Source organism: Limulus polyphemus, unplaced genomic scaffold (genome assembly GCF_000517525.1).
Source record: "Limulus polyphemus unplaced genomic scaffold, Limulus_polyphemus-2.1.2 Scaffold2762, whole genome shotgun sequence".
Lineage (NCBI taxonomy): Eukaryota > Metazoa > Arthropoda > Merostomata > Xiphosura > Limulidae > Limulus > Limulus polyphemus.
This window is the reverse complement of record NW_013668372.1, coordinates 124,066-148,347: the sequence shown is the minus strand read 5'-3', so window position 1 is coordinate 148,347 and position 24,282 is coordinate 124,066. Positions and strand designations below refer to the sequence as shown.

Here is a 24,282-nt window from a genome sequence, read left to right as displayed (position 1 = left end):
CTAAGCCCCAGAGACTAGCAAGGAATCTAAACCATTCCAACCAGGGCCTGACATGTGTTATTTAAGGAATATCTCGATCTAGAAACCCAATATCTGGTGTCAAAAGGATGTCTATGTAAACAAAATCTACTCCCCCAACAGTAAAACTAACCAGATCCATCTGATAAGCAATAACATCCTTGGACAAAGGCACCTGACAATGGACAGAACTGGAACAATTCCCCTTACCCCTGCTGTGACCCACAACACAGGGGGAGCACAACCAAGGGAGAAAGATAGACAATCTTGAACATGTGTGAGGACTTACAATGATTGGTTCACTCTAAATCCAAAACCTAGCTGTAGGGTACTGACATCTGCACAGGGGCAGAATGAGGTCTCCCAATCGAAGGAGTGAACTGCAATTTGACATCTCACTCCATAGTAATTGTATAACACATACTGGAGGATAGCACATCATCTACATCAGCAGAACACCACCACTCTACTCTATATTGAATGGTATTTCCTGTTTTGTGTGGAACACATTCAGCAGGGTGTCTTCACAGTCGGCCACCCCAGTGGCTTGGGACTCCAATACTCCACTTGAAGAAAGGGAGGTGAAAATGCGTAGGAGAGTCCGGAGGAAAGTCATCACCTGAGACAGTGCAATGGGTGATCATGAAACCCTATTTTGAAAAGCAGACCATCCCGATTTATTCAATCAAGGCATGGCATGGATGGGCAGCTATCCACTTCTGCTTTACCCATGGGTGGTACGGTCCAGAATGGGCAAGTTTATGAAGCAAACATAGTGAGGTTATTCAACTTCACGTGATCTTGTGAAACACCCCATCTGAACAGTGAGCATTGGGAAGCCATGGAAAGCGTGAGTCAACATGGATTTGTACAGTATGGATTTGGAATTGTAGAATACCTGGACAGGCACCACTTGCCACAGAGCTGGATCCATGTAATGAAGGTATGACAGGCCCCTGAAATAAAAGAAAGAATTAATATAGCCCAGCCTTAGAGTTGCACCAAGCTTGAAGAAAAGCTACAGGTGGAAGGCAAAAACCAGAGGAAGCCAAAAGGGTGATATGATGTAAATAATGGAGATGAATGTGTTAGGTGTAGTCCACATACTTGATTCCAGGATTTCCTCCAGTGGCTGACGAAGATGAGAGGCGAGGAAAAAGGTGAGGTGTCAAATTTAATGAGAAGTAACTCTGAACAAATTTTGTGGGAAGGGGACAATGAGGAATAAGCTGGATGAAACGATGAACCCAATTGGTGAGGGTAGAAGGGGATATATCACTAGATGAAGAAGACTGCTACAGGATAAAGAGTCAGGAATGGGAATTATGGAAGGAAGCCATGCAGGCAATATAGCAACAAAGGGCACGAACTGGACATAGAAGTCTATTTGGATCAGGAAGAGGGTAGAGATAAGAGATAGAGGGAAAGGAAATAGGCAAAAAAAGAGTAGTTACCCTCATGAGCTGCCAAGGGTTTTGGGAGAAAGGAACAATCTGGATAAAGGAGAAGATAGGTACAATGGTAAAGTGCGAGTGTAACATCGACAGCAAACAAGCCAAACTGTGGACAACCACAGGCCAAGAGGAGAAGGAAATACGGCTTAAGGAAAAGGTGAAACATAGAACATGAGGAAAGAGTTTCGAAAGGACGTAAAGTATGGGAATGGAGGACCATATTAATATCCCAGTCTGGAAGAGGAGGGCATCAAAGAGGGCAATGAATCTGGAAGGAATGGATTAACATGATAATGGAAAAGATCAAAGGTATGGGGGCAAGACTGCCCAATAACCCGAAATTGAGGAAACCGAGGACCCCTGGTCGAAAAGCTGTGTCAGAAACTCAGACACACCAGCCACAGTAGGTCGAGCATGTGGCCATGTCTGAAAGACTTTCCACTTCTATTGATATACCTCCATGGATGTAGAATGTATGGACTGACCAAATAGAAAGCTATGTGATGGGAGAAACTCAATCTCCTTGTCAAGAACTGGACAAAAGCCAGGTGTGAAGACGGGGAACATGAACTGGTGACTGTGGTTGATGAAGGAGAAAAGGGAATAAGGGAAGGGGTTCAAGAGGGAATAATTGGAGTTGGTGTAAATGAGGAAACCACGATTGAGCCCACCAACAGGTAGCTATCAGAAGGACCTGGCACAGAGTGGTATGGATTATGGAAACTACCCAATGAAGCAATCAGATAGGAGGATACACATGTAGGAATTTGTGGGACTAATTTTGGCTGAAGGCATCGATAGTGAAAGCCTGAGAATGAGGCACCGAGGACCAAAAGAGGGGTAATTTGTGATTAAGGGCAGTAGCAAATAAATCGACGTGAGAATAACCCCAACAATTGCAAAGCCAAAACATGAGAATTGAGGGACCACTCCATTGGATAAATCTTGCCGAGGTGGGAAAGATGATCTGCCACAAGATTAAAAGCACCCAGAACATGATGGGATTAAACGAATATGGTGCATGAGGGCCCAATGGAGGAGATCTAACACACAAAAACAGAGGGATCTCAACCCGGGTGCCACCTTGGTGATTGATATATGCTATCACTGTCGATTTGTCGGAATGAATCATTACCAGACAATGTCGGGTGAGAGGTAGGTACTCAGATAGTACATGTCTATTGGCCCAATCCTGGCATCCTATTGGATTTGTTGGCTTTGTGTCAATACTAGCTGTCTTTCATCGGGCCTGCATCGGCACTGTATCGTATGATGAGTACTGGCTATCTACATTCGGGCCAATGCTGGTCCCATGTTAGTAGGCTTTACAATATTTACTTTATATATATTCAAAAATATTCTTGATATTAAAACTTTAAGTTATACAATTTTATCTATTAATATATTTTGTGGAAAACACATTGCTATCACACAGATTTCTTTTTACCAATATTATATAAATATATAAAAGTACAGATCATATTTAGCTTATTTATTTTAAAGCACTCTTAAGGCTAACTGGTATGCATTATACCTGCCATGCAGCCTACATTATCTTTTCATTCCCAGTATGACCAAACCTTAATTTTGTGTGTGGGGCTGAAGAGAAACTACAGTTTCTGAGCATCCCTGGTTGTCTCTCAAGCCCCTTCTGGACCTGTTAGATATGAAATCTAAATTACTGCCATGTTAGTTTGTTATTTTAGTTAGCTTATTTATTTATTTTCTACTGGATACCAACTGAACATGCACATTAGTGCTATGTATATAAACATGCCAGGTTTTGCTAAGAGAACAATTATAAGTTGTATTAACTCAAAAATATAAAGATTTCTAAATATTTTATTTGTAATTATTATCATCTGCACTGATTTATGAAAAATATATTGACTGCACAAAAAAGGAGGTTAGTATTTGGAATTCAATATGTATTGAAACTGAAATTCTTACTGAATCTACCATTTAGGCCTAACGTATGTTACATCAACTTAAGCATAATAAGTCTGTAAACAAAGTAAACCGTATGATGGGAAATTTACCTTCTCATAATGAAACTAGATATATATGGAGAGAATTCAAATTATGAACTATGAATCTTTCAAAATGAATTAATTAAATTTAGGTAAAACAATGTAAGCATGACTTGACTGAGAATGAGATGGTTATGGATTCAATTTTTAATGAATACCATACTCATTCTAATTTGAATACCAGGTTTTTGAAATAATTTTGACAAATTTTAGAAAATTATTATTTATCACTTAACAAAATTCTTCATTTGCACAATAAACCATTGTTATATTGTTAAGTATATGAAGAACAGCTCTATAAAACTTAAAACTGGTGATGTCTATCTTACTCAAGAAATTAAGATTAAGAAAGTATTGTACAGAATCAGTCAGCCTTAGATTTTATGTGCAGGAAGAAAATTCCATACTAAAAATAAACTTATTGTACATTTTTTTGTGTATATCATCAAATATAGAAAATTACTCGATGTAAATAAGTACTGCATGTTTCATTTATACTATTAATCTAATAAAGGTATTACTGTTATCTACCTTTATGTCTAATTCATAAGAATCCTTTACAGAATGCTATTCCTCTGCTTGTCTATTGCTGGATCAACTTACTGAACTATGGTTTTAATGTAATCTGTATTCAAAGAATTTTTCCCATGATTGGGTTCAAATGACAATGATCATGAAGAAGTATAACTGAATCATGCAAGTAGTTAGCATGAATGAGACACATGAATCAAGTTGTTGATTCAACAGAGCATCATGTACAGGAAGCTTATGCATGAGAGTAAATTGAAGTTAAATGTTAGTATGGTAAAAGTAAAACCTTAGTCTTAGTGTCAGATATTAACTTTTAGGTGGGGTTTCCAAAAATGGATGACCAAAAGATCAAACGCCTGTCAACTTCTGCATTGCAACGATGTTCACACACAAATGTAGCAAAATATTTGAAAGCTATAACAGAAGAGCAAGAAATTAATAATACTGAACAGGTGCACAGTAGTAGTAGTATTAAGGATACATTCTTGTCTAGTGAACCAACTGAAGACTGATCAAATAAGTTTGGTTGACTAATGTTGCTTTTTAGCATATTAATTAATAATGCTACACAGATTGTTACACAAAATGAATATAATGAACAATGAATGTTAAAAAACATAAATTCTAAGTCTAATGGCCTTTCAGAAAATAAAGAAAGTATGCTAGATGACAGTTAGAGAGAATGGGCATTGGAATTTAATGTTTCCCTGGTAGTGCTATCCTCTTTACTTGTCAGGTTGAAAGCACATCATCCAACATTGTCCAAAGATACCAGAAATCTGCTAAAGACAAGAAGAATATTAGATATTCAACAAAAAGCTGGTGGTTTTTATTACCATTTTGGAATTCTCTCTGCATTTCAGGATATATTAATATCTCTAAATGATGGCATGTACAATGGCCAATGTATGAAGTTGCAAATAAATATTGATGGACTTCCCTTATTTAAAAATCTAGCCAACAATTCTGGCCAATTTTGGGAATGCTTCAGGGCTTTTCTCAAGTTCATCCTGTTATCATTGGACTTTGCTGTGGTAATAAAAAGCCAAGTTCATCTGAGGAATTCCTAGAGATGTTTGTGCAGGACCTTAAATATTTAGAGGCAGGATTTGAGTTTCAAGACTACAGACTGACCATGAAAATATCCTCAGTAGTATGTGATACTCCAGCATGGTCATTTGTGAAAAATTAAAATTGAGCAATGGCTATTATGGTTGTCACAAATGCAGGCAATCTGGAGAATAAGTGTCAAACTGAATGACATAAATCCAGAAGGACAAACAGATGTTGCTTTTAATGAAATGGTGGATGAGGATCATCAACTAGGGCTGTCATCATGAGTTATCTGTTGGAATGGTTTCCCAATTTCCAAAGATTATATGCATTTAGTTTGTTTAGGGGTCATGAGATATTGCTACATTTCTGGATGAAAGGACCTCTAAAATGTCAATTGCCTTCTAATAGTATTGTTACGACAGCAGAAGTCACGTGATGCGTTCTAGAAAGATTGGGGAACATCACAAATAATCCAGTATTTGCTAGGCGCCCTCTATTCTTGTATATAAGTGCACCAGACAATGAATCGGGGATAGAATTGCAGACAGGCAGAGATAGAGACAGACAACTGAGTCAAGCGCGGTAAAGTGCGTGAATCGTTCATTGTGAATTATAGTGTATGTTTAAGTTAAACTGATTATGGAAATTAAGTATATTGCAAAGTTGTATTGAGAAAGAATAAACTAGTTTTATTTAAGAAAGGACTTGTAGCGCTGAAGTTTTTTGGAAGGAATTTTTACGGGAAAATAACAAATGACCAGAGAGGTAACAGTATTTCAGATTTATCAGAAACACTGATTAGCCTTAAACAATGCATTTCTTCAGAGTTTTCTAGGAAACCTAGATCTTTCCAAGAGCTTGCTTGTTGGAAGGCAACTGAATTTTGTTAGTTTCTACATTATACTGGCCTTCAATTATACTTCCTACTACTGTTTGTTGGCACATATATATTAGCAAGTCCTAAGTTGTGTTTAACCAGTTGTGATTATGAACATAATGTTTTAGTGTCTTTTGTACAGCATTATGTCCAAGTTTATGGTAGTCCTTTGTTGGTATATAATGTACATGGATTGGTTCACCTTGCAGATGATGTTAAAGTTCATGGACATTTAGATTTATTTTCAGCTTTTCCATATGAACATTTTATGAAAACTTTAAAGAAGTTTGTTAGAAAGCCTCACACACCTTTAGTGCAAGTTGTTAACAGGATATATGAACACAGGTGTAGACAGAAGCAGAGTTGTCAACCAAGCGAGAATGAAATACAGTTTAAGAAGGAACATGTTGATGGTCCAGTGCTAGAAAATCTTGTATTTTCTGCTCAGTATACACAAATATTTTTGAGGAATTTTTGTATTAAAGTAACTACAGGAGATAATTGTGTTATGATTGGTAATGATATTGCTATTATACAAGATATAGTAATAAGCTATGGTGTAACCTATTTATTTTATAAGAAGTTTATGCACAAAGAATTGTTTTTTCAGTATCCATTAGATTCTAGCTTTCTGAGTGTGTATCTTGTAGGAAACATTTCACGAAGATTATATTATGCTAGATTAGAAGTTCTTGACAGATGTTTTCTTCTTCCTTTCGGCGAGATAATTGTAGCAATTCCTTTGTTACGTGGAGATATCAAGTAATGGTGTGCTCATAATTTCATATAGAACAAACTATATTGATAAATAAGATTATACAATTGTATTTCTATTGAGACTTTGTGATGTAGATGGGTTGCTATTGTACCTGCATATTTACTGTCCTTTTATAGTTGCCAATCAAATGAGAAAAGAGTGGATTTAATATTTTGGTTGGTCTTATCACAGCAAAATATTCTTTGAACATCCCATTAGGATGTCTTATATTGTGGAGTTTAATGAAAATAATAAAGTAGATATTTTACCACAGTCTTTGGTAGAGGGAGGTGTGTGTGTGGCCTACCTACAGAAGGCAGGACAGATTAAGAAGAGCTGAAAAGAATAATGAAGATGCGCTGCTGACTGGATAGAGTATGATGTTCACATACTTTATTCTCCAAGTGTCTCTTTTCCAATTTCTAGCTTTCATATTATGGATACCATTGAAGGAAAACTTAAGATATAATGTGGATTTGAAGAGATATATAGTAAGCTTTTCCACTTATAAAATAGATGACACAAAGATCAGAAAAACTATTAGAGAACCAAAAGTAGAAATCTATTTGATTAATAAAGTGCTACACATGTTTATTGCAATGGTATGTAGTACCATATTATTTGTAAAATGCAAATACCAGAAGACCTTTTTTAATTCCAGGTAGCTCACTTTGGAACAACAGGGGGCATTAACACAAAAGAAACTGTGTCTTGCATTATGACTTGCATCATTGCCAATCCATTGGCGAGACAAATGAACTTGAGTGGTGCACATGCAAACGTACATTCAAGAATCTGAAGCTGCAAACTGTTATCTGTGGATTTATTTTATTTCATCTGTTTGTTTATTAAAGTTCAGTAACTGGTATTAGTGCATCAGTATATGAAAATGCTCAACTGGACATTTGTTTATTGTTTATCCTTTTTTCAATTTATTCATATGTACGTCTATTCCAGCATAGTAAAAAAAATTATTACATATATATCATAATTCTGAATTCTAATAAAAGACCCTCACTCTTCAAACAGATGCTGCTAGAAAGAACTCATTTTCACCAAATGCTGCAGATGATGAGATAGAACCATTCATCAAAGGTAGTTCCAGTTAGCAGGTGACCGTGATGGAGGCAGGAAGGAGAGATATGTTTGTATACAGGCAGAAGGCACAGACTAACAATTAATATATATATACATTTCTTTTCAATATCTTATATCTATTAATGTACATAATATTCACAATAACAAATGTAAAAAAACAAAAAAAAACATCCATACTGTATTTCTTTGAATGTAAATTGTGTTATATACTGAAATAATAAACATTCATTTCTGTTAATGGTTTTTTTAAGCTTTTGATTGTTAAAATTTTAAATACAAATTAGTTATGCATTCACATATTATACTAACATTTCTAATGTTGAGAATTGTTGTAGGTATAAATTAAATTTGAGTTAAAATGAAGCAGCACATTCCTATTAAAGAGATGCATTACTAAATTTCTTTTATTTGGTCCAAAAATTAAAATGTGTTGGAAGATTTAAAAGGGGGGAAAAATATTATAGCATTCAACGTACCTGTCAATATCAAAAATATTCTTTACATAAATATAACTGAAAAGTATTGGTTGTAATGAAAATCATTAATCATTCACATAAATTAAAAACAAAATATATTTGAAATGTTAATCCAGTCATATACAAGATATTTCATAGTATAAAATGAAAATATGTTTATATTCTATAACCAATATATATAGAACCTATATTAAACGAAAATCAGCATAGAATCACCTGCTGACGTACGACCAAAGGAGTCAGGCCAATATTGGCCCACTGTACAGTTTGATGCCAGACCTATTTTGGTATCCAATGCTGGCCTGATATTTTTGCCATTGTCTGGCCAACAATGGGTTGACATCATGGGTGGTATTTGAGAAGTAATCCAAAGCCCAATAGATGGCTAGAAGCTCGAGGATGTCGATATGTAAAGACTGCTCGTTGACACACCAATGACCTGAATAGGCCAGAAGAAGTCAGTCATCCAGAAGCAAGCCCAAAGGGTAGGGTGTGAAACTGATACACCACCGATGGATGAACTGAAGATATGGATGAGACCTTGTTGAGACTGGAATATGCAGGTATGCATTGGTGATGTCCATCTTGGTCATCCATAAACTTGGAATGGTGAAATCGGGAAGGTGAACAAAGCGATTGAGGCAGGACAAATCGATGACAGGCCTCCAATCCCCAGTTTTCTTTGGAACAACAAATATTTGGGAGTAAAAAACCCCGGTGAGTGATGGGGAACAGGTTCGATAGCCTGTTGAGTGAGGAGGTTCTGAACTGCCTGACAGATGCTGACAAACAATGGTATCCTGAAGTAGAGGGAAGGAAACGAGTATAGGAGACAAGGAAGGTGTGGCAAGAAATGGGATCTCGAATTCTTCCAAAAAACTTGAAGAACCCCAAACATCACTGATGGTGCCATTGATGGAGAAAGGTCACAAATCGAGCTCCCACTGGACCAGGTCCCACCGGGTTGTAACCGGTACTGTCGGCAACGTAACAAGAGTCCTTGAGGTAAACAACGAGCTGTGATATTTCGAGAAGGGGGGACAGGTAAGGGTTGGGAAGTGGAAGGATAAGAAACCATAATGGGTGCCACACTTGGCTCCAACTGAGACATACGGGCTACCAGATGGGAAAGGGTATACTGTTGTTGGACTGATGTCACCCGAGATCATATCAAAGATGAAACACCATAAAAACAGGGCCATATGTAAATCTCAGAGATAAGGTGTAGATAAACAGGCCCTCAATAAGTCAGCATCTTGGCCCAGAAGGTCCCAACAACAGAGCTGAAGATGACAAATGAGCCAATGTGCAGGTAAGGAGGGAGAGGATTTCCCCAGAAAACCCCTCACAATTTCTGTGAAGAGCCTCATATAGGAGATGAATAGTGGATAGATACTGCAAAAGAGTCGTGACAGTAAGACATAGGCAGGAAAATTGGGCAAGGGTTAAACTAATAGGAGATTTGGGGCCCTCCCCCCAAATGGATAAAACAGAACCCAAGAGTTGCTGGTCAAGATAAGGACAGTCTGCACGATGATAAGTGAGAGAAGACTGATCCGAAGCCCATGGGATATTAGGCACGCTAATGTTATCGTTTAACTGGGAGGCAAATTGTTCAGCATGGATCCGAATGTCAGGGGAAAGGAGAAAAACCAAATAGGGTTGGGAAGAATGTTCATGCAGTAAGGAAGGAAATAGGTCATAAGAAGTAGGGAAGAGGGATAAAATATCACATACCTGAGAGATAAAGTCTGAAAAAAATGTGGAAGGCTGAAGCAAATCCTCAGGAAATGTATGGAAGGCATGGCAAATTCAGGAGTTGGAAACAGGCGATAGAAGTCCTTGTAAGCTTGAACACGTTCAGGAGGAAGTTGGGCAATGTGAGGAGATCACTGCGAATAAAAATTAATAAATCTCCCATTGGGTCACTCACACCTGAGGCCTGAGATAAAGTACCTGTCAAAATTGAGATACCCGAAGTGGTGACACTGACTTTGGAATCCATGTTTTTTTCAAGAGTCTACAAATAGGTGAATGTATAAAAAAAGGCGACTATAATGAGTTAACTTAAGGTAATTCGAAAGAAAACTGGGTAGTTTATAAAGTATAACCACTTTGAGAAGAAACTGTATCTCAAACTGTTGGAATCAAGTAAAAAAAAAAGAAACATGTCCTAACAGAATGAGAAGTGATAGTTCGGTAGAGGTGCATACAGGGAGTCACATGCATCATGTGAGTATACTATGCTCCTATTGGTGAAGAGGTCACGCAAGATGGTTTACATGAGACACACGTTGGAATCACTTGATTCCAATAGGGGGAGTGGAAGGCTTGTGTTCACTTATAGAGGGCAGCAATGAATGAGAATAGCTAATCTTGTGAGAAGAGGGAAGTGCAGTATCGGAAATTTCTCTTGTGGTATTCACATCAACAAGCTTAGCAAAATTTTTATAAGCTCTTATCACATAGTTAGAAAGCTAGATGAATTTTAATAGTTATAGAACATTCTTTGCTTTGTGCATGGTATTATTCTGTGTTCTTAAATGTATTATTTAATTAAAGAAAAATTTTGTGTACTAGTACCATTATTATAAATATGTATGATACCCACAACCCATTATTAGAATGTTTATGAAAGGTGGACATTTGTTTCTTCAGGAGCAAACTGGGAATGACTGTAAAGCAAAGTGTGAAATAAAGTGAAGTTTAAGTGATGTTATGCAGGCCACCATGGAAATCTGGAAGTGTTTTGAGTATATTTCAATGCGTTAAGTGTTTCTCATTTCCAGTTCAATACTACCAAAAACAAGAATGTTAGGTGTAAAGAAGTTAGAGATGTATTGTTTTAAAAAAGATAAATGGTCAAGAAAAACTACACTGAGTATTGACAAACTGAAATAGAAGTGACATATGAAGATTGATTAAAAAAAAAGAATGTCAAATATATATAATTTAAAAATAACATTGAAATTATCATAAATAAATAATAAGTATTAAAAAGATAAGGGGTGAAAATTAAGAATTAACACTACATGGACAAAACCAAATTTATTTTTTTTACAGACAATAAACTAATGACTGGAAATCACTGATTCTGAGATCTAGATTTATTCCACAAGGTTGAACAGTATTTAAAGTTGTAATTCAATAGGCTTCTCTTATCTCCCTATCAGCTTTAGTTTTGAAATGGGTTTCAATACCAATAAGAGTTACACCAGTAATAGAATGACCAGGTTTATGAAGAGTGGGGTCCATTTTAGTGCTATTAGAAGATTTATGATTGTTGAAATGCTCTCTAAGAGTCGTTTGGGTCTTCCCTACAAACAGGTGATTGCATTTTTTACACTGTATGAGGTAAATGGTATTTTTTGTTGTACAGGTATTTTCTTTAGAAATTTTAGTTTTTATGGTCATATTTGTCAGAAAAAGAGTCACTGTTTTTTATAAACTTGCAGGTTAGACAACAAGCTTTATTACAACCATATGACAACCATTCTTTGAGGGGTATAATTCACTTTGCATCAACAAGGATATCTTTAAGGCTTCTGCTCTTTCAAAAGGAAACAATGGGAACTTCAAGAAATATTAGTCCAAGGTGATCCTTTAGCTGTACTAGATAAAAATGTTTTTTCAAATGCAGGAAATGTTTCTATGTTTAAAATGATAGGTAATAACAAGAGGAATTATATTTGAAACCTTGCTATTAAAGGAATTCAAAGTCAAACTAGTGTGTTTCGACTACCAGGATTCTCTCCTCCCATTGATGGGTTGCCACACAAGGCAAACATGTGGATCTTACAAAAGGTGCACTACATAGATAGAATCTTCCCTCACCATGTACAGAAATCCACATCTACCTGAGACAGAAGACAAAATTTTTGATGGTGACCAACAGTATAAACTGACATCATGCTCAACAATCAGACATTCACCATGAGAAATATCTGAAAACTTTACACCTGAATGAAGCTGAGAGCAATCAACTATCGATTTACACAGAGGCTCAAAATTCACAGGTATAGTAGGAATTATGAAAATCTGGTTGATCAGGATGCTAGTTATCTTACTGTATCTTCAGTTATCTCAATAACCATAATGACTTTTTGTTTGGACTCCAAGAAAAGTTCTTATTGAAATAAATAGTTGGAATGACAATTTCTGCTTACTTCTAAATCTGGGTGATCCTATGCTGCAATGGAACACAGTAATAAAAGACCCATAATTCATAGAACAAGATATTGAAAACTATGAAACCAGCAAAATGTCAAAAAGATGGACATTCAACTACATAACTTGAATTTCACTTTTCACAATTATAGGTATACAGTTGTACAAAGTTTGTTTCCTTACTTCTAAAAAATTTATATTTGTTTAGAAAGCAAATGTCGAAATCATAACTGCACATAATAATTTTTATACGTTGCTTTTTTTTTTTGCCAATAGGACTGGTTCTATAGATTTATTGTATGGTTACTACTATATGAAATAATCAAATTTTATGTGATTAACTCTTGAATGTTATGAAATTGTTTTCCTTTTAGTTTTATATATATTGTTGTCTTAGAAAGTTTGATATATACATATTTTTTAATATTGATGTTAGTGACTACAGTAAGTTTCTGAATTCTTGAAGAAATAAAGTGAACTTTTATTAAAACTAATAAATCTACAATGATATCAACTATGATATTTGTTGTTTATAACAATTCAGTGATATATATGGAAATCACACTTCCTTATAATACTTACATATTTAATAGAGTAACAAAAGTTTTGTTTTCTAAGGTTCTAGTTCAGAACCTGAAACTCTGTTCCCTAAAAGGTGAAATTAGTCCTAGGCGTTTTTTCTAAGGCATGTGTCAGTTATTTGCATCTCATATTTATATTGTATCCAACATGACCATGAGTGTGTACGTTTTTTACAGAGTAGAGATACTTTCTTGTAACTCAACTTGTGACTAGTCTCTTCTAAGACAACTTAGATTAAGAGAGTAATTTTGGCACTTTCTGGAAGTTCCTAGGATGCCACAAAACAAGAAAATCCCAATACATAGAACAAGCTGTTGAAAAAAATTAAAACAAGAAAATGAACCTACATACATTTTGTTATCTCTAAAATGTGTTGTAAGACGTATTTTTATATTCAATAACCACAGTTCTCACATTTCAATAAACAGGTTTTTTTATCCATTTATTTAAATCTGAAAAATTTCTTTAACACTTGCCATTCATCATGGCTTGCTTCTGTCTTCATTAACATATTTATTACTTTCATTAAACCTGTGACAGATCACAGTTTTTTAGTTTTCTTAATATCAGTAACAACAGTTTACATTAAGTTATGTAAAATTTTTATTTACACAAGTTTTATTCAGTTATGCACAAGACTACTAAAACTGTTTTACAAACATTCTCAACAGTGTATAGACACTGTCAAAAACATGCATGAAAGATCCTGTGAGTAAGTTGTTTAGTAGAAGAATGATAATTTTATTAATGGTTATTGTTTTTTTATCATTATCTGTGTGAATATAAAGTTTTAGATTTCATAGGCTTTTGAAACATATTTTTTGGTTTTGCTTTCTTAGATAGAAGTCTTGGACCACCACAAAACTTTTTGTAATACAACATTTTTATACAAGCTTTTACAATATCTAAGAAAAACTTGCAGGCCAAAAATATGAAATATTTCATATTTACTTTCAGAATTTATTTTTTAAATAATATTTTGACAAGTAAAGTAGTTGAGAAGAAATGCAACAAAATTGGCATGAGATGTTCACTTCTGGCAAAAAGCACCAAAATTTCCCTCACATTTTGGCCCTTACTGCATCAAAATAGCATTAAAAATTCAAATTCACAGTTTATTATTATCTAAGTTTTAATTTCTTCATTTCAAAAGGAAATATTTAAATAATTTATTAATCTTGACTTCAGTGTCTCACGCGATGCATCTCCTTTCTGATTCTCTTAGTTTTCAATATTCCAATCAGAAATTTAAACTACAGATTTGACAGGTCAGAATACAAAATTTAAGCTTCCCTCCTTTTCAAATTAATGTGGAATAAATAAATCTATACATCTACCTCTGAGACTCTTCAAAGATTATCATATCTTTGAACAAATTTATCTATAAAATGTGTCCTTCTTTAATAGACATGTTTACAACTAAAAGAAAGAGAACTTTTGTCCTCTACAAGAACCTGTTGAGGATTATTTCTTTTTGGTGCAAATTTGTAGATAGACTGCCTAATATTTTTTGTATGTGATCATTACTGATGAACTCTGAGTGACTAGTGGACTTTAACCTGTTTGTTGCTTTGTTATAATACCTGTTAAATTATAGTAGTTAAAAACATTATATATTTTGTTTGTGATGGTATTTTTTGTTCTAAATTGCATATTTGAAATACAAAATATTTTGAACCACCAACATCACTACAAAAAAGTAGGTCAACAGTGCTTTGTCCATTGACAGCAAAAAGCCCAAGTCCAAATGGGTAAGCACTAAGTTTCTTTTTTTTTAGTATATTTTTATTTATTGTTATAAAAGTAATTAGAATATAAAAATTACAAACTTATTAGGTTTCATAAGAAAGCTTAAATAAAAAAAAATTAAATAAAATTTCTCATGATAGTCAAAATTGTAGCACTGTATGTGCATGAAGTGTATTTGTAATTCATTCCTGTTGTACATGTAATTTGATTGTACACACAAAGCTGCCCAGCTGTGATAAATGGTTTTTGGCAAACTCTGAAATGGTGTAAATGCTACTGTACAGCAATAAAATCAAATGAATCTAGATTTTAAAAATCTAATAGTTTTGTTTGGCTGTTACATTATGTATTCATTCTGGAAAGAAAAAAATGGTAATTTAGACTTATTTCATATTTTTCAACTTTTTAATGATGCTTTGGCTACAGTTAGTATTAGGGTAGAGAAAATATGATAAAATATAAAGTTTTACAGAAAAAAATACTTTTGATATTTATTTCAAGGTTCTATAGGCTATGCCAATGAAATATGAAAATTTTAAGATGAAAGTTATTTATTCTTAACATGAAACTTACCTCAAACTCAGACTAATCAGTTGTACTGACTCAGTAAATTTACAGACAAATCTTTTGTAAAAAAGTTGTTACTAAAAATTCTCGTTTTTTGTGCACAACATACTTGCAAAGTTTACAAAATCTTACCATATGTTATTGAAGATAAGTGGGTAGGTGCAAAGCATCAATGCTGCTTACATAGGGTTAATAAATAGAATAACAGTAGTTTTATATTACACCTTGGAATAAACTCATGCAAAAGCCATTTAAGTAGAAAGGTTTGGCACATCTTTATAATAACTGAATGAACATTCAAGGCTTTTCCATTAAAACTAAGTAAATCATATGGTGTTTTATTTATACCAGCAAATTTTATAAGCTGCATTTTTAGAAATTATTGTAAATGCAGGATACTAAATTACATTTTTATTGACATCCAAAACAAGTTAACCAAATATTAAAACTGGTGAGGTATGCAAGTAAATTGTGTTACCTAGCTCCCTTAGTTAATATATAGGGTTATTATAAAGCAAGTTTTGCAGTTCAGCACATCATATCTTACAAATGGTGTGATATAGGAAAGTGAAATTGCACAGGGGTGTTAAGGATATCAAGTGGATCCACATACCACAGTTGTCAAGTGCTGCCACCACAAACATTATAATGTTCTAATGTCTGATCAATCCTAGAAACAGTTCAAAATGTGCTCCTACAGCATCCATAATGCAATGCAGTCCTTGTGTTGATGGTTCTTCAAACTAATATGGTCCAATAACAAAGTCAGCTGTGAAATCACACTAGACTGTTACCTTAGCATCATGTAAGTGTGTGTGTGGAAAATGTTACTTAGTTTCTAATCAGATAATGCAGTTGCGCATGTTGACACTTCCAGTAAGGGTGAAGCAAAATCAACACATCACATTAAATCCATCTCTTTCAGTACTTAACCATAATGCAGCTTATCAAGAAACATCCAAAGAGTTGACTGAAGAGCTTTACAAACAGTTAAAAGTGACAGATCCAGACACCTGGAGATATAATGTGCACTGCCAAACCCATATGTATTTGTGCTGGCTTGTTCTGCTACAGTATGGCTGACTTTTGACAGCTGCCTTATCATTTCATCTTTTGGTGTAATAACTTTTCACTACAACCCTACAAAGGGTTCAGTGAGCTTCACTGTGATTGGCAAGTCCATTTATACCCATGGAAAACATGTGAAAGAAACCACAGTGACACCTCTGGTGGCAATATGTGACAACTGTGGAACTTGTAATTATATAATTCCCTTAACAGCTTAACATAACAGAGAGCTCTTCAGTGAATGTGCCACAATAAACACTTTGGTTATGCTTTTGTGTGAGTAAAGATTGAATCACTGTGCTTAGCTTATATCCAATCTCTTTCAAACTCAGTTGAAATCCAAAGATTTCTGATTTTGTTTTTAAAACATTTTCTATTGAAACATCCTATTATATTCTGCGGCTCCTACCCACTTACTTGAAGGTAAATCAGTGAAATTGGGAATACCACACTAGTACATTCTAAAACACTGGATGAAGAATTTGATAAACTTCATTCTTTACATATGCACGACACCGCCCTTTATCATAGGTAGTAAATCAAGAGACAGCACTGTAAAACAGCCAGTTACTTTTTCTCCATTCAGAGAAAAAATGCTTTATACATTGAGAAATAGTGTGACTGATGGCACTGTTCATTTGCCATTTCAAAACAGCTTTTAATAGGGCAAGTAGAGGCAAAGCAACATCAGTCCACAAAACTAGTAGGATATAATCCCTTACTACTAGACTGATTACTTACTGGTTATTGGTTAGTTGAAAGAAAACTAGGTACTGATGATAAATTAACAAATGTAGATGGAAGACAGTGTTTTTGATTTAAAAGTAGCTTCTGAAACTGAAAAAACACAAACAAGTTAGTATAGACAGAATCATGCAGGGAACATTATTAATTCTTAGTAAAAGTTCTAGAAAATAAGTTTTTTTTTGTAAGAAAACAAGTTGAGTAAGTTTACATCTTACTCAGTAATGACCAACATACAAGACTTATCTTTTCCTTGATTCTTGAAATGGGTCAGTCAGGAACTACTTAAATTTTTATTTAATGAAAACCTAATCTACTTTGTGGTCTTTACAAACTGGTGAGATACCAAATAAATGTAGCACTAAAACTGATACAAGCTCAAACTGAAAATAGTGTTGCATAAATTTTATCCTTAAGATTTTAGTTTCTTTGAATATAAAAAAAAAAGCTTTTATATATATATATATATATATATAATTTTTCTCTCTTGAAAATATTAGAGAAACCTTACTATTCTCTCCAGATTTCAATGTGACATAAATTTTTCTTGTGACTTGATCACCATCCATGAAAAGTTGGTGAGCTGATGACTGAAAAGCAATATTCACCTCTACAAGTAAAAAAATACAAAAAGTAAAAGTACAAACAGTAATGAAAAAATGTGGAAATAAATGCTTTTTTATAAAGTAAGGAAGAATTAATATATTAATACCAAAGATATTCCTAGCTTCTTGAGTTCAAAATGTTTACAATAGATAAGTTGAGAAAATAGTACCTTATCTTAAAATGAAGGTAATTCATTTACCGTCAAATTTCAAATATTACATCCATGCTCATACCCTTACAATAATCTTTACAACAGTAGAACATCTGCCCATTTCCTTCAAGTTATTTTCATACCAAGAATACTAACTTGAAACTAAAGTAGCTTAAGACATCTTTTGACAGTTTTACACAGTGCTTCATAAAAATATATTTTAAAACATTAAAGATAGAGGTTGATTACCATTCTTAAATTAAATTTAAGAATTTTAATGTTAAAAGCATTCTGTCTGCAGTTTCCTATTATATATATAAATGAAAATATTGTGTGTTAGAGAGATTTTATTACAAACTTAACAATCCAATAAAGCTTATAATCAAGAACTGATTATCATTCAGCTCTCTACTTCCTTTTCACAAGAAAGCCTGTAATACTGTCATCTACAAAAGTTTTCTCATGTAAAGATACCTATAACCTGATCAAAATAATTTATACTAATTTCCGCATACCTAACAATCAAATGAAAAATTCTGTTGCTTTTTTACACACAATGAAATTAAACTCTCAATTTTTTTCTGATCAATGTCACTTGGTTTAACTGCTCAACTTTTGGTATATCTTGTCATACAGGTTTTAATATTATGTTGACTATTCTAGTTTAAATAACATAGTTCAACTTTTTCATAATTAATACTAATGACAATAATAACCATCTTTTGTTAATGTTAACATTAAAATACCTATCTTTCATAACTAAGAATATGCAAAATCAATTCTTTTTAAGAAAAGTATTCTTAAATGTAACATAAAATAGAAAATTTCATATACTGATGTTCTGTAGTTTAGAATTATAATTTAGTTTTTTTACTATATTTAAAAATTAACTGAACTGAAAACTGAACAACTGAAAACACAAATACATCAATTGTAAAATCTCATGTTCCAGTAAACAGATGTACATTTGAGAAACTGGAATACATTTTGGAGCAAGAATAAAAGAGTATAAAGACTGCACAAAACTAAATGAAAACATAGAATTCCACCATACCAAAATATGCCATATTGACAGGACATCAAATAAGACTGGGACAATTACAGACACATTGATTCAAATGAATTTTGTAAAATTAGAAAAATCTAAGAATCTTTCTACATAAAAATGATGGAACCATTGCTAAATAGACTCAGGCCTGAAAAAAATCAGCATTTTGTGGGTACCATTGGTAAAATCATTGCCTGTTTCACTACCCACATTACAAGAACCACCAATCAATCATGTCCCATCCACATCAATCCTCCCAGACACCATATAAAAGTCTGCAAAACCAGTGTAAGCTGACCTGATGGCTTTTGAAACATTCTTTCTACCCAAGATACTTTCATAGATTAGTCCCCCAAGATTTGCTTAACAAGCATCACTCTGAGCTAGGCAATTGCTGTTTATTTCATCTTCATTTGGAGTTTTTTGGGACAAAGCAACAAGGCTATCTGTGCCAAACAACTGGTAAAAAAACAAAAAGTAAAACTCTATAAAAAGGTAAAAGAAACAAGCTAAAAGCTAAACAATGTACAAAAATCTGATAAAAAATCAAATAGAATAAAAAAGGCCAATGGCCTATAAAAAGTTAAAAACACAATCAAATTGGACAGTGTCACCATCACCAATGACACCGTCCAAGTCAAGGGTAAACCCACAGAAAATACATGTCTAAAATAGTGCTGCTACTTCCAGTCGTAACAATGGCATGACAGTAAAACGTGGGCTATTGTGACTTGAATAAAAAACTGTGACCAATGCATAGCCTACCCAAGACAAGTTCCTCCCGTCGATCCTTATGGAAACTAGATGGCCAAACAACAACAGTAGGTTTGATCTAGAAAAGCTTATTATGAAGTTGCTCACCCCAAATCGACTGCCAACTGGTGCAAAGCTGAGTGTTGAACACAGGACCATAGTCCATATATGGAACAGGCATGGCTGTGATAGCACCAGAACAGACAGACTTGGCTGCAGTGTCAGTAAACTCATTCCCATGAATACCAAAGTGGCCAGGTATCCAGAAAAACTGGATAGAAATGTAAGATAAAGAAAAATGACGCAAGTCGTTTTCAAGTACAGATGAGAACTAGAATTAAGCGATTCCAGGGCCAGTAGACAGCTAAGAGAGTCAGTGTAAATAGTACTGTCAATGAACTGCTTAGCTACAAGAGAAATGGCATATAACACAACTGTAAAGGGGATCCTGCGAGTAACCACCGAGCCACAACAAACCACAGCAGAGCCCACAGAGTCACCTGATTTGAACCATCTGTAAAAACGGGAACAGAAGAATGGTTCAAAAGATGTTTGGGAGTACCCGCCTTCCTTAGATGACTCAAAGAAAAATCACAGGTGGGGATGGTAATGAGCCATGGTGGGATGGCTAGTCACTGGACTCAGCAATATCATCCAAAGACAGATCCAATTCAGCCAGCTGTGCCTGGATATGAAGACCAAAAGGATGAATGGCAGACCATTTATTCCAAAAGAGCACAGCCCAGTAAGTAAGGAAAACACAACCCCAAGTGGGATGCTGTGAAAAGGATCAAAGCTTGGTAGCATATTGCAAAGAAAGTTGCAAACGGCATAGGTGAAGAGGAGGTTCATGGGACTCAGTGTACAGACTCTGGACTGGCAAAAATGAGAATGCCCACATTCAGAGCTGAAGCTCAAGATGGTGAACGAGTCCAACATTTTCAAGGCAGAGGCCCCTGCAGAACCATAGACCCATAGTCCAGTTTATATTGAATGAGGTCACGATAGATCTTCAGCAGAGAACATCGATATGCTCTGCTAGAGATGGAAGAGAAGACACATAGGATGTTCAGTGCCCATGTACAATTGACACGAAGCCTTAATGTTATCACAATTAGAACAAAAACTTCAATAGTTCCACTGTATCAAAGTGGCCATTTTTAATTAAGTGGAGGAGAACTGGTCAGAGAACCCTTTTACTTGCAACAACAACTTTTTTCTTTAGTAGAAAGAGGTCTGTTGAGCACTATGGAATCTGCCCTGCATTGATTTAGCAGATCTCTGTTGGAAGAAGGAGTCTCCAGTGACTCAATAATAGTCCTACACCTCGGGGCTGAAGGAGATGGACCCGAACAGATACTGGAAGCAATGGTGGGGACAGAGACAGGAGCAGATGTTGACCTCTCAATTCATGCAACTATGGAGGGCAAAAACTCTTCACATGGTGTGAGAAAGACTCTGATGCAGGCACAGCAAGATCTGCCTGCACTCCCACTGTAACAATGAAACAGAAAGCAGTAGAATATGTCCGAGATGGAGCCTCTGGGGTAAGAAATGTTGATAACAGTTCCTAAACACTGTACCTCCTTTTCCTCCACCCACTTGGGGCAAGATCAAAAGTAAGAGGGGTGGGAACCACCACAACTGACACAGCGAGGGTCCAGTTGACACTCATGGTATCATGGTATTTGCCTCCACAACGAGCACACGTTAAAGAACCACAACAAGATGCCTTAGAATGTCCAAATTGCTGACACTGGAAATACCTGAGAGGGTTAAGAATATAAGGCCATACCTTGCAGTTCAAATAACCTGCCTTAACAGTAGCAGGCAGACATGGCATGCAAACGTCAATATAAGAACACTGGTAGGCACCATAATTCCTTCTTTATGAGTGGAGATACATCACATAGCAGAAACTCCTTGACTGGAGAAACCAGTATCTCTGACTCGAGGATGCTTCTCAAATCCCTCTCAGTGATAACTCTTTGGGAGGAATTCAAAGTAGCATGGGAAGTAACCTCAATGGGTATATCCCCCATGGCCATTGAGACCTTAGGATGAGTTCACTGTGTTTTGATGAGGATGTTTCCACCAAGATGTGACCAGCGTGTAGCTTCTTAACTGACTTTGGAGAGTCAGCAAATCCCTCTAATCCCTTTTGAACAAAAAAAGAGAGACATTTGCCCCTAAAGATATGTCTGATAAAGAATGTATGATGAAAAAACCAGGTATGGGTACAGATGGAATGGAGACTGGTGTTCAGTCTTCCAAACATGGTCACTTTCCAATCAACATTTTTGTTTTTTTTGTTTTGGGTTACTGGATGTAGGATCCATGAAAAAGGAAAGACTTCAGTGCTCACTGACCCCACCCACTATGAAGTCCAACAAGGAGACTCACTACAATGCAAAACCTGAGCATTGTAGAGATGCCAGGGTTTCCGGGGAACTATACCCAAACACCAGTATCAGAAACAATGTCCACAACACCCATTAAGAAGAATGTTCCCTTGAATTTTTCAATCCACGTGCAGGATATTTTCATGTGCACTAGTATCTAGGCAATGTATCTAGGGGGGGGGGGTATTTTTAGACCATCAACCCTATTTGCAATGCTACCAGTAGATTATTTGTGATTTAGGCCTATTAACTGCCAGGGTCATTGATGCCGTCAAAGTTTTGAGACTCCTCATCATTACTTAGTACGTGCACGGCTGGAATAATGAAGTGTGTGGCACTTGATTGGTTGTTGTGCAGCCATGCAGCCACACAGCTTAGAGGGAACACTGGTTGAGAATGTCCAACACTGGTACTTGGTTGACCCTAGCCTCACTTGACCAGCCAAATGACCCTGGTTGAGCTACCCCAAGGCCGCCTGTCTACAGAAATTTAAGGCCAAAGTGGTGTGTTAAAGTGCCACTAACATACACTGACCCATCAATGACACCCCTAAGCCACCAGGATCCTCTCCTCCCTTTCATGAGTTGCCATGCATGGCAAACAAGAGTGTAGATGTTTAGATCCAAGAGGAGTTAAATTGAAAATATAAACTTCCCTGGGAGGTCCCCTCACAACATACATGAATTTACCTCAAGGGGTAGGTGGAGGGATCTGCGTAAGATAAAACATGTGACTTCCTGTAAAAAGAATCTATAGAGAATGAATCAGGTGTGCACTTTAATGGAAAGGAAGCACACATTTTGGGGATTACATCACTTCTGGAACTCACCCTCAAAGAAAAGGTGTCAAGAAATGGGTGGCATTGAGGCCTGAATCTAATAAAAAGGATGACTTTGGAAAACAAGGTACCATGTGTAAATAATCAATGTTAGTCCCACTTTGTACTCATTCATACAAATGTGGCCAGGAATAAACAAACTCCAGTAGGAGAAAAGTCACAAAGAGTATAAAGAAGAAGAAAAAAGGAAAGCCAAAAGCAAATTATTGGAATTATGAAGATGGAGACATTCATCTAGACATTGCTGGGTATCTACTCAACCCCATCCATAAAGACAAGGTTCCACATCCCGTACTCGGAATTACAAGGCAGAGGACCTAATATATTATCAAAAATAAGATATACACTGTATGATGGCCAGAACAAGCAGACTTTAGTAAAATATACACCAACCCCACCCATGAGGAAACAGAGTGCTATACTGCAAGCAACTGGAATGACAATGAAGAAGTAAGCAAATGGTATCCACTGAACAAACTTCTAAATCAACTGTAGGAGTCAAGAAGTACAACATTATGAACGAAGACTTATGGGACAGTGTATAAGCCTGAACTCAATCGTAAGAACAGGTAATCACCCTGTACCCAGTATTACAAGCAGGAAAATAATGATTCTAATTCAACTGTAAGAGCAGTGAATAAACTTTGTGCACCCTGCAATATGAGGGGGATGTGGAATGCCTGTTCAACCATAGGAACAGAACATCATACATCTTACAACTGGTATAATGAGGCAGACAAAGTCTCCCAACCACAACCATAGGAGCAGGGAAATAAAACATCCTACAACCAGAATTACCAAGAAGGGGGGGTATCTACTGGTCTCAACCATAGGAACAGGGCATAATCTACCTGAGCCTGGTATTACGAGGAGGATCCAGCAGTGACTGGTCCAGCTCCCACCAACATCATCACACTTGGGATTAAACCTCCAAGGGGTTGAAAGAAGGAGGGTTAACAACTTTGTCCTCTTCTCAACTGAGTAGAGAGATATGAACTTTATGATGTATGTTCTACACTCATGAGGAAGCCTCCATGGTCCAACAACTCAATGGCTACGAACTGGTAAGTGACAAGGACTCTCAAACTTCACACAAGGAAGGGAGGAGTAAAATGCATTGTGGAGTCCAGAGGAACATCACACCTGAAAAAGTGCAATGTGTGACTGTGAAACCCTATTTCGAAAAGCAGAACACGCCTGATTTATTCAATTGAAAGAGCTTTACTCATAATAGTCCATGAGGGATGGTCTACCATACACTTATCAGAATTATACATATTGAGTGATACATACATATATATATATATATA

General features: G+C 35.6%; 1 protein-coding gene and 1 pseudogene across 4 annotated transcripts in view; one reads left to right on the top strand and one right to left on the bottom strand.

The window, feature by feature from the left end:
• Positions 1–1,759: 1,759 nt before the first annotated feature.
• LOC106467841 lies at positions 1,760–6,732 on the top strand (annotated as a pseudogene).
• Positions 6,733–7,565: 833 nt separating this feature from the next.
• LOC106467840 (gamma-tubulin complex component 4-like) overlaps positions 7,566–24,282 on the bottom strand; it is a 136,392-nt gene continuing 119,675 nt past the window's right edge. The window contains exons 10-11 of one of the 4 annotated variants that reach the window (XM_022396041.1): positions 17,686–17,784; positions 7,566–7,785 (exon numbers count right to left, since the gene is read on the bottom strand). In XM_022396041.1, the coding sequence (XP_022251749.1) occupies positions 7,745–7,785; positions 17,686–17,784 (140 nt within the window). In that variant the 3' untranslated portion in view covers positions 7,566–7,744. Of the gene's footprint in view, positions 7,786–8,073; positions 10,190–12,994; positions 13,358–17,685; positions 17,785–24,282 lie in introns of those variants that run through there. The other 3 variants (XM_022396042.1, XM_022396040.1, XM_022396043.1) reach the window with 3 other exon arrangements.